Source organism: Amblyomma maculatum, chromosome 2 (genome assembly GCF_055883805.1).
Source record: "Amblyomma maculatum isolate TAMU_Amacu chromosome 2, ASM5588380v1, whole genome shotgun sequence".
Taxonomy (NCBI): domain Eukaryota; kingdom Metazoa; phylum Arthropoda; class Arachnida; order Ixodida; family Ixodidae; genus Amblyomma; species Amblyomma maculatum.
In genome coordinates this window covers 87,091,693-87,102,933 of record NC_139345.1, presented here as the reverse complement: position 1 = coordinate 87,102,933, position 11,241 = coordinate 87,091,693, and the positions used below count along the sequence as shown (strand labels likewise).

The window sequence follows — 11,241 nt, the reverse complement described above, 5'->3', positions numbered from 1 at the left end:
ATGTCCCCCCCCCCCCCCCCCCCCCCCCCAGTGCACGTTAAAAAAAAATCACAGGTGTTCTAAATTTCCAGAGCGCTCAACTATGGCTTACTTCGTATCCTGAGTCGCGTTGGGACGTTAAACCCAAAACAAAAAACATAGTCATGCGCTACCTATAACTTTATAACTTCGTCCAGTTCATCGGCATACGTCGCTTCGTCTTAGCCTTCCTAATCGCTTGGGTGGAGCAGCCGCTGCTTTAAAAGTACTGGTAGCGACTGTGAACTCTCCGCGAACTGTGAGCTCTGTGTTCATAGAGAGAGGGAGAGAGATGGAGCGGCTCTGGACAGACATCGGGGAAATCCGTGACTGTGGCCAGTAGCGATACGTATTAAAAATTAGGCAACGACGCCTAAGACTTCTACGCGCATGCACACGAAAGCAGTAGTCCCGCAGGTGACACGTTTTCAACTGAGGTTTTTCAGTATGTATTTAAGTTCTGTTTGTATAGCTATCAAACAGAGCTGGCAGAGCTATCAAAACTGTTCGATAAGCGTAAAGTATCCGACATAAGAAAGTATAATATGAGATAATTGAGCATGCTCTTAGCAATGGCGGGTGACTAAAATCGGTCAAGAGGAAACTAGGCGTACGTATATATCATAAGTATGCGTTAGGAGACAAGGCAGGCAAAATGATTACCAGTACGGGTAAGATGGTCAAAGTAGCTGATGAGTTCTATAGCGATCAATACAGCAACCAAAGTAATCAGAGCGACAATAAAAGTGACAATAGTGCAGAGCAAACTGCCGTTCCGCCGGCATCAACTGATGACGTAAATAGAGCTTTGGAAACAACAAAAAGAAGGAAAAAAATGGGGGGCATCAGGAAACTACAGCTTCGTTGACGAACCGTTTTAGAAACATAGACCGGTCAGTACATGTAACGCCTCATGACGTCGAGAGTACCGGAAGCTTGAAAGAAAACAAGCATTATTGTGATCCATTAGAAAGGATTTGTGAGAGACTTGGAAAACTACAGACCTATCAGCTTACTATTCCTTACGTACAAATTATTTGCTAATGTAATCTCTACTAGAATTAAGAAGCCCTTAAAATGCAATCAATCAAAAGACCAGCCATACTTTGCATAGGCTTCTTGACAATACATCATCTCGATCGAATCCCGGCCTCGGCGGCCGCTTTTCGATGGAGGCGAAAAGCAAGGCGCCCGTGTGCTGTGCGATGTCAGTGCACGTTAAAGAACCCCAGGTGGTCGAAATTTCCGGAGTCCTCTACTACGGCGTCTCTCATAGCCTGAGTTGCTTTGGGACGTTAAACCCCACAAACCAACCAACCGACAATACATCATCTCCAAATTATCAGCCAGGCGATGGAAAAATGCTCAGAATATACCAAAACCCCTATACGTTTGCATATCGATTACAAAAACGCTTTCAACTTTGTCGAAACCTCAACGGTGATGGAGTCTTTGAGGAATCATGGTGCAGATAAGCCATGTGAGAAAATATTGGAAGAGATCTACAGTGGCTACACAGCAATGATAGTCCTTCAGAGAATGTAACAAAATCTCCATGAGGAAGGAGACTCCAATGCTACTCACCGCTGTCGTAGAGTAAATGTTGGGGTTTTAACACAGTTAAGCAGACGAGTAAGACGTGCGGTACCATCTGCACAGAGATTTAAGTTTATGGGGACGACGACGTACAATGCATAGCGTGAGAGTGCAGCATTTTAACACGCGAGAAGAGTGGTGTAGCCAAGTGGACGCAGGTATTGGAGGGACATGGCAGAGGCATTTGCCATTTAATGGGTGTAGTCAGACTGTGATGGTGATGATGACGATAACAAATTTGTCGGAATTGTTGTACTTGTTAGCGTATTGCGCACAAACTCTTATGCTCCACGCAGTGCCTAGGAGCCGTAGTAGCTAAAACCGCAGTTTGAAGGTACACAATTGAATGTTTTCCGTTCGAATTCATGTCGCGAGCTAGATGCGGATCGCAATGCTAACGCACATCCCTGCGCAATAGTCGCAGTGAGTGCGTGCCACTTTCTTTTCAAGGTACAATAATATCAATCAGCACTCACACTAAATTCTTCTTTATTACTTTAACACTTTCCTATTTCAGGGCTGACCACGTGAACTCCTATCCTGCTTATTTTCTGTTTTTCTTTTCAAAACTGTTTCAAATGTAGAGCTACCTTAATGTATTTTGTCGCTTGCTAATGGCATTGTCTTCCTTGCTTATCGACGCGTTTACGGCATTTCTACGAAAGCTGCTTTCTGAATTCCTGCATGCTTCGGCACTCCTCCATCTCTGTATTCTTCTTCCAGACGTTTTCTTTAACTTACTGCTTAATCTGCTTTGCTTTTGAAATATGATACTTTCATGTTAAAGGTTTTTCTTATTGCTCACCTTGCAGCTGCGCATACTAATGTTGCTGTATTTTTACTGCATTGCACATAAGGCATGACGTAAGAGCCTGTGAGTACCTTTTAATATTGAGCTATTGGGTTTTGCATCAGCCAATATAACTTGAATAAGATATTCACAAATCATTTTGGTATTTTCAATTTGATATATCGAGATTTTGTGTTTTATGTAGTTTAGTCGGTTGCGTGCTATGCAGTTACGATTCACGGCGATGACAAGCCGTTACCTCATGTATGCGCGGCCGGTTTCATACAACTAAGCTCCAATGTTCTAAATTCAGTAAAATTATTAACTTCATATTTAACAACAATTTTAACTATTATGTTGAAAGTCCACAAAATATTGATATTCCATATTTGAAAAGTTTAGGGTGCAAGAAGTTTAAATTAAGAACCCACCGAAGTCTTATTTTCTCAGTTAATCTAGAAGCCTACTAATTTTTCGTCGGCAAAAAAAAAAGCGACCGGAGACTTTGTTTTGTTGAATAACGCAGCTTTTTTGCAGCAGTTTTTTGTTCTTTTGTTGTTTGTTCGCCAGTTAAAAAATCTCCTACGTTTAAGTTGTGAAAAAGAAAACCACTGAGGGACTAAAAACTGCTTACACTATATTATGATTGAGATCCAAAACGCCACTCTTTAGATTTACAAAGGTTTCCGTATAACCTTCCGCACAAAAGCATACCCCGCAACAGGAGGGGCTCACTGCTTGTCTACACACAAAGGCTGCACATATGATTATTCTACTACTTTAAGGGGGATGAGAATGGCATAAATACCCATTACGAACGCGCTCTATCGTGCCACGATGAATTACATGTCTTCCTCCCTACCGTAAGCTACGGGTCTCAGGCGAAGGCTGCCGACTCAGCCACACAATAAGAAACAAGGCAGAAGCGCAGGTTCCTTCCGGAGACCCTTATGTCATACGGGTGGCTTTCTCGTATATGTCGACATAACACCTATTTCTGTGGGGAAGACCTCACAGTGCTCGGCCAGTGTTTTTGTTATAAGACCGAAAGGCCCTTTTAGGGTCTCTTTCATCACAGTAGCTGGAAATGCAGCGTACTGCGAAATATTTGCGGGCCTTTTCTTTTGTTTGTTTTTCATAGCATTGCGAGGACGAAGACATACCGTGAAAATATGCCACAATAGGAACATCCGCTTGTAGTTTGATTGTTTGTAGTCATCGCGCGAGTGCCAGCAGTGCAACAGTAACACAAACGCCTTGCTGGAAACTAAGGTCTAATTCATCAGTTCGGCCGCTTTTCGCTGGAGGCAAAAAGCAAGGTTCCCGTGTGTTGTGTGATGTCAGTGCACGTTAAAGAATCTCAGGTGATCAAAATTTTCGGAGCTCTCCACTACGGCGCCTCTCATAGCCTGAATCTATTTTAGACAGTCAAACCCCATTAACCAAACCAAACCAAAGCATGGCCAGAATAGACTGAATGGCAGCCTGTCACAAACTAGTGGGCTTATACTGTTGGATGCAAATTAAACTCGTCTTCGCGCGTGTTTGTGCCGAAAATACGTAAAACATCTCTAATGTTCGTTGGACAATTCAGCCAAGCAAATTTACTTTGTCACCTATACGGTGTCCATGAGCAATCGGGCTGGGATAGTTTCTGTTATTTCGTTCCATTATAAATGTTATCAATTCCGGTGCGACATCAAAAATTGCAACATAATATCTTGTGTCCTAGTCGCGGGTATTGTGTAAACAATTATTAACCTGGTACTAACATAGTGTGCAGAATTTGGAGCGCGCATCTCAGTCCTGAGAGCCGCTCATTTCGGTTGATCAAGAAGAAAGGTCATATAAATTATTACATCGTAGAAAATTCACCCAAAAATATTCAGGCTTTTTTTCTTTGCTAATTTGGCACTAGGATGACTGATCGAATAGGAATCATTGAGACTCATGTGTTCTCGTCATAAGAATTCTGAGTAACTTACTCTTAAGCATAAACGCAACGCTGGTTTTTAATTCAGAATATATACAATGCATCTAAAATTATTGGTGACGATGTTTAGGCGTAGAAACTGAGGCAGCTGCACCTTTGGTTTCTGGCTCTTCATGCTACTACGTCACTGTTTGAGTGAATAGAAATACGTTGCCTTGGTAGCCGCTACAGATCCGTCGCGTAGCCCTCTGGTTATTCTTTTTGAACAACATACTTAGTTAACAAGTTTGCAGTACCCATATTGTTTACCTGAAGCCACCTGTATTCGTCTTTCATATAATGCGCCTTCACGAAGAATACATTATCTTTGTAGGATTCCGGCGTGTTATCACGGTTAGATACAATTAGATTACCCGCTGTTCATATCGTTTGAACCTTTGGTCGTGCCTCCTTTTCCGGCAAAGAGAGGAGGGTGCGCGCGCACGCCCAGGCAGCAAACTTGCGGGTGCTGTGGATGGAAGTCGAGTAAGAAACAAACACAAAGGGCGCCCTGCCCGGCTCTCCATGCGTACTTCCATATAATAAATTTTCCGTATGCAAAGAACAATGCCAACACTTCACTAAGCACACATCAAGGCCGAATTTGTAACATAGCGTCAAAATTAGACTCCCACCTATTCCACATCTATCATAAAGACCAGTTCCTACTTTACTCGCTACCCAGAGAAACCCCCTCTGCCAACTACTCCTACGTAAGCTATAGCATAGCGTTTCGACCTGCACAACATCACCCCAGAGCAGTTCCATCCTTAACTCCCCCCCCCCCCCCCCCCCTTCTGGAAAGGCGCCTTGTTCATCACGAAGCTAGTCGACCACCGCCAGCTGATCGAGCGTGCCAAGAAAATAGCGGTGGCGAACGGGACTATGGGCTGAGAGCCCTCATATTTCTTCCTTAGGCCGCTTTTACGTGCACCAACCCGCAAAACCAACGGAAGGTGCTCTAGCAGTCTTGCAAGATCGTGGTGGCACACGGAGCATTTGTCTGAGTGTTCAGCTCAGAAAGAGAAGTAAACTACGCAATAAAAGTTATTCCTCTTCTTCCTCAACGCATAAATTATAAGCCTGAGATAGGACTATCGTCAATCCGACAATAGATCATTTCTCGCTCACGATAACGAAATTGCAAAGCATCCCAAATACGCTTTAAATTACCGCAGCTTTCAGGTCGCTTCGAAAACACGCCTACAAGATCTGAATAAATGTTAACGGTACTAAGTCTTCCTTGAGAGTGAAAGCTCTTTAAAAACGCAATTCGCGAGTATCAGGCGGACCACGTCATGCGTATCACTTGCAAACAGAATCTACAATTTATTGATGGTAGTACAGCCAATCTGCCTTTAGCAATATCAGATAGAATGGTATATCCGATATAACATTAAACGGCCGTGGCGCCATCAGACTTTGTATACTTTCTATGCTATAATAAACAGCGTGTAGCAAAGCTGTCATAACGCATTATCGGTTATAACAACTACAACTGGTCTCCGAGAGCCCGCCTTAAAAGAAAGAGAAACGCCGGAAAGCTACAACACCTGCCAAACCAGGGGCTATACACCCGCCTTTATTCAACGTGCTTCCCGCTGTCGAGCTAGGGTCGGTCAGCACGGAAACGACGAAGCGCTCTCGCATTGTGCTCCCATAGGTGGCGGGCAACCAGTGAGGCGCTTGCACGCATCCTGCGCAAACACGTCTGTGTGTCGCACAAACCTGCCTCAACGGTTGGCCGTTTTCTATCGCTACTAAAAGACCGTATCCCCAGAGAAAAACAACCAGGCGTTATTTATAAAATCCCGTGCTCCGAGTGCCCGGCCTCGTATATCGGAAGCGAAAAATCTCCGTCGGCGGATTTTGCAGCACAAAAATGACGTCCAGCAATTTAACTCGGAAAGCAACCCCCTCGCCGAGCACTGCGAACGCGCCGACCACAAAATCGCCTTTGAGGAGGTGAGCGTACTTGATGTGGAGACCAACCCTTTCAAAAGACGTCACGCCGAGTCGTGGTTCATCCGGCTGACAGGTGCAGCAGTGAACAGTAATCAATCAATCAATCAATCAATCAATCAATCAATCAATCAATTAATCAATGTCTATTTCAGTTTGTACATGCAAACTGGGGATGGTGAGAAAAAAGCAGTGAATTATGCACCGCTTGACGGGCCTCACCACCCCTACAAGTCAGCAGTAGGCACAAGGCAAAAACAACCACTGGTAAAAAAAAAAAAAAATGAATACAAGTGCATCTACAGAACAAGGTTGACAGAACATATCTCATAACTGGCAGCAATAATAGACGCAAAAGACCGTGAGGCTATAACGCAGAGTGGCACAGCACGTTCAAACACAATTGACATAACTGTAGCATAGATTGCTGAATAAAGCTTTTACGAATGGAAGAAAAAGACATAATATTCACTTGGTCACTCAAAGGGGTATTTAGGAACTTTGGCACAATAAATCTCAACATACAAAACCCATAGTTAGTTCTGCACTTTGGTAATGCAAATCTACTCTGCAGTCTGATGTCGTATGATGAGTGGCGACATGTAATAGGAACAATTTCAGAAAAAAATGAATCACCCTTTTTTATCGTTGATTTATAGAGACATGCGAATCTGTATTCAAATAATTTGTTGAAAGGTATAATATTATAATGTAGGTAAATGTGTCTAGTAGGCGAATCATACGTCCCGTTGACAATTGCGGGAAGCATTTTCTTTTGTAATGTTTGCAGTTTAATGACATTAGATACCGTTGTATGGCCCCAGACAAGGAGGCAATAGCTAAGGTGCGAATAAAAAAATGCATAATATAAAGTAATTTTAGTTTTGATAGGTAGAATAATCCTGTTACGTGAATTAATTCCGACAATTCTAGAAAGCGTCAACACAATATTATTAACATGGGCATCCCATGTCATCGTACTCCATGTCCACGTACTCGATTTCACTGCCATTGAGGTATAACGAGGGGCGGTAAAGTACTTGTTTTCCTTTAGGAAGGAAGAGTACTGCTTTAGCTTTTTCTTCGTTTATTTTTAATGAGTTGGCTGATCCGGGGACGCTACCCTCCGCTTACACAATTGGACTTCGCCCCGTGTGGAGAAAGGCAGTAGGCAGCTGCTTGCTACTGCGGGCCTCGAACTTTAGTCACCCTGAGGAAGGGACCGAGTTGGTCCCGAAACGTCGGGTTCTAATAAATAATTTGGTTGGTGATAAGTGTTTCTCAAACTTTTGTTTCAAGTACCCTCCCAGACGGAGTTCCGCCGAAGATGTTCTCGTTCAAAATACGAAAGTGCGTGTATCAGGAACTTGTGAAGCCAACCGATGGATCGAACCGATGCACTGAAACCTAAAATCTCACCGGACTACATACGCTGACGTCGTAAGCGCCAAGGACGCTTACTTACTACGGCGATGAGGGCAGGAGCAAAAACTGTGTCTTCCCAAATTCTCCTTCGGTGGATCTGCCCATTATTAACGTTTCCAAAGGTGTACCAAGATACTTTGTTGGGCGAGTTGGTACTTATTCATTAATAATATAAGCAGCGCGAACACGAAGACAAAGGATAAGATAAAAGAAAGCCACAGTACAAGCGCTGACTCACACCTATGCCTAAGCCCTTTACTCCAAGGCCCAGAAAAAACAAACATGAAGAAAACGAAACAATCACGTGAAGCAACCCCTGGGTTCACCTGCTGCACAAAAAGTCACTTAAAAAAGACACCTCTTTGCTTAAAAGAGCAAGAGAGGTCTTGCTGACACACTTATTGTCCGTTGAAATAAAATATTATTCCACTATCTCTCTCGTCATCTTCTCTTTGTAGCCATACAAAACCCTAACCTTGTCAAACTTAGGAGTGCACTTCTTCTTCTCCTTCTTCATTATTTCACATGAATGGCAATGTGATACCAGAAACGTTTTGTCTTTTCCACTTTCCAACTTGTTCCGGTGTTTCTGTAGTCTCTTATTAATACATCGTCCTGTTTGTCCTATATAACTGGCTCCACAAGAGAGTGGAAGCCTGTACACAACACCTGTCTTGCATCCAACATATGGGTTTCTATGTTTCACCCCAAATTCTTGCTTCTTCGCTTCTCTTTCCCTTTGAATAGCCGGGCAGATCCTCTTCATCTTGAGCGGGGCGGTCAATGCGGCGTCAACACCCTTGCCTACATTTTTGAGGCCATGTGAAATTATGTGCACATACGGTACAACTGCAACCTTCCTCTTCCTCTCAGTTGCCGGGTACTGAAGAGCCTTAAAAGAACGCACGGAATGAAATCCCTGCCCAGCATAGGTGCGAAAGCTACACTACTGTAGGTTTTCAAGTCGTCGGTGTGACACCGTGGAAGGAGTTGCCAATTTGGGTCTCTCGTTTCACATGCGACGGTTATGACAGAATCAGCCTGCTACAACCCTGGCATTCACGTTACCCCTATAGTCCACTAAGGAACGTTCATGCGGGTTGGTTAAAGGGGGATTTATAAATGTGGGCTGGTAGCCTACGATATCGCGTCATACCCTTAAAGGCGCAGCTTATGTGTCCCTCATATTTTTATGCAATAAACGCATATACCCCCACCACCTAAAACGCGGATGACATTTGATGCGTTCAATGGAGCGCTCGTTGTGTTCAATGCAAAGCTCGGTCGCCCGCAGCTAAAGCTTTCGCTACACACTCGGTTCAGGAGCGTTGAACCCGTGTAATTTTTGTTTTCTTAACATGCATTCATTCCCTGTCTGCTTTTACTTAGATTGAAATAAATCTGGTTTAGATTTACCTTGCTGTTTGCATAAGCCTTTCAAATTTTGAAATTAATAAAGCTTTATGAACTTGGTAAATTTACTGACAAATCAGATGAGAAAGCAAAATAAAGTGAATAATGGCTAGCAAAAATTCTGGCGACGATTATGGCACTTCCCTAATGCGAAATATGAGCGCAGCTATTTAACGGATTTTGCGATGTATTGAGGCAAATAATTTGAGAGATGCTTGCATATATGCATGTAGTTACAGAGAGGTCCTTACTTTTATCACGGGTCAGAGATAATTTCTCAGAAGAGAAAAACGAGCCACGAGTGAGTGGCACGGAGCTCGTGGCTCTTCTTGCTCTTCTCAGAAATTGCATTTGGCTCGTGACTCTCTTCCTCTTGGCACGGCCGGTCTCGAGGGAGAGCGCGCTTCTCTTCTCATACGGCCTCACCAATGGGGTCTGTCCACCGCCCGCCGCGCCTCGGTGGGGTCGCCACCGCCCCACTGCTGCGCCTCTGCTACCGCCCATCAGGCGCAAGGGAAACGCACGCTCGCTCTTCGCTCCGCCCGCCTCAGTTGCAACCGGCAGGTGCGACATTTCACCCCTTATGATTTATACAAGGACGCCGTAATCAGCGTCCAAAATGTATCGTGTACGAGGAATAAAATATAGTCAACACCGCTCATGCGCGCGCGCGCCTTCGTCAGTGCGGCCGAGCACGGTCGAATGAAGCTGGTACACTTAGTTAAACATTTTTTGCCCCTAACTTTTGTACAGAAATAAATTTATCAGGCTGTGCAGTGTTCCTTCGAAAGCTGTGAGCAGGTGCAGCGCGACCTGACGTGAGTGCATGGCAAACTGTTGGCTGGAGATTCTGTCAACCGCTTCTGTTTTCGTTTAGAGCAAAAGAGACACCGGCGAAAATTCATGGCGCGTCTCAGATTCAGAGTAAGGAACACAATTTACGCGTATAGTTAAAATTGCAGTTGTCTAATGGAGTGAGCTGCTCTAGCTTCGTTCAAAGCAAATCAGTCGGTTAAAAGACAGAATATGTATATGTAGTCTCGTGACTGACGCGCGTGCGTGTATAACAGACGTAGTCGGTTTATTACATAAATAAACAACATTTATTCAAGAAAATGGGCATGAACAGTTATGCCTAATTGAAAAGAGCGTCAAACAATAAAAAAATTGTCCTTCAAAGTTATACACTGTACTTATTCATCAATTCATCAAAACGTGACCTGCGGCTAGCAAATTCAGTCTCAATCTTCCTGGCCGGTTTGTTCATATAGGGAGTTCGCCTGTAATTCCTGTCTGTCACTTTCTTGGCATAATTGACAAGAAGGATTCTGATAATTTTTTCAGATATCAAGAACCGGACCTTATAGGTCCTTGTTAATTCCTTCAGGGCAACTCACCAATGGCGAATTCTCAATTGCGCTGCTTGAATCAGGATTTGAGGTACTTCGAATGCATTTGTGTGTGGTAGATGCACAAGTAGTTTTTTTTTTTTTTTTTTTTTTTTTTTTAAGAAAGCCTTGTCCAATAGGGCAATTTTGCCTTGCTTTTGCTCCAAGATGAAACGTCCGTCTTGAAAATGTGGTCAAGTGCCACTGTTACGGCCCTCGCATTTAGCATGTCGTTCTCTCCGCACATCAGCCTTACTTTCCCTAAGAGAGCCTCAATGGGGCCACTATTGATTCCTGATGAGGACGGAGCCGACACCTTTCCCCAGGAGGTATTCTACCACTTGTACAGTAGACTCGTGATGAACAGCATTTCTTGATATGTTTCTTCAGTGAAAGTTTGCTTCTTTAACGCTTCAGAAGTTTTTTGGATGCTTTCGATATAGCAAGTGAACTCGTTTGTCAGCCACTGCAATCGAGTATTACCAGCTGCGTCATTTATTAGCCTCCTTTTACCGCTTTCAGCACAAGTGGTGTCATGAATATCAAACCATTTCTTTATTGTTTTCATAATAAGCATAATATCATGTGAAATTTCATTAAAACAGCATTTATTTGCAAAATAAAATTATCTTTAAATACAACACATTTGCTAATATATAAATTATAATAAAATTGAA

The 11,241-nt window shown here is 43.4% G+C and overlaps 1 protein-coding gene across 1 annotated transcript; it reads right to left on the bottom strand.

The window, feature by feature from the left end:
- Nucleotides 1-6,705: 6,705 nt before the first annotated feature.
- LOC146199217 (uncharacterized) lies at nt 6,706-7,314 on the bottom strand. The gene has a single exon (XM_084592074.1). The coding sequence runs from the start codon at nt 7,312-7,314 to the stop codon at nt 6,706-6,708; it is 609 nt and encodes a 202-aa protein (XP_084448200.1).
- Between the last annotated feature and the right edge of the window lie 3,927 nt (nt 7,315-11,241).

What these genes read in the sequence shown, in the direction of transcription:
- LOC146199217 (XM_084592074.1), bottom strand. Translation starts at nt 7,314, where the DNA reads ATGACATGGGATGCCCATGTTAATAATATTGTGTTGACGCTTTCTAGA.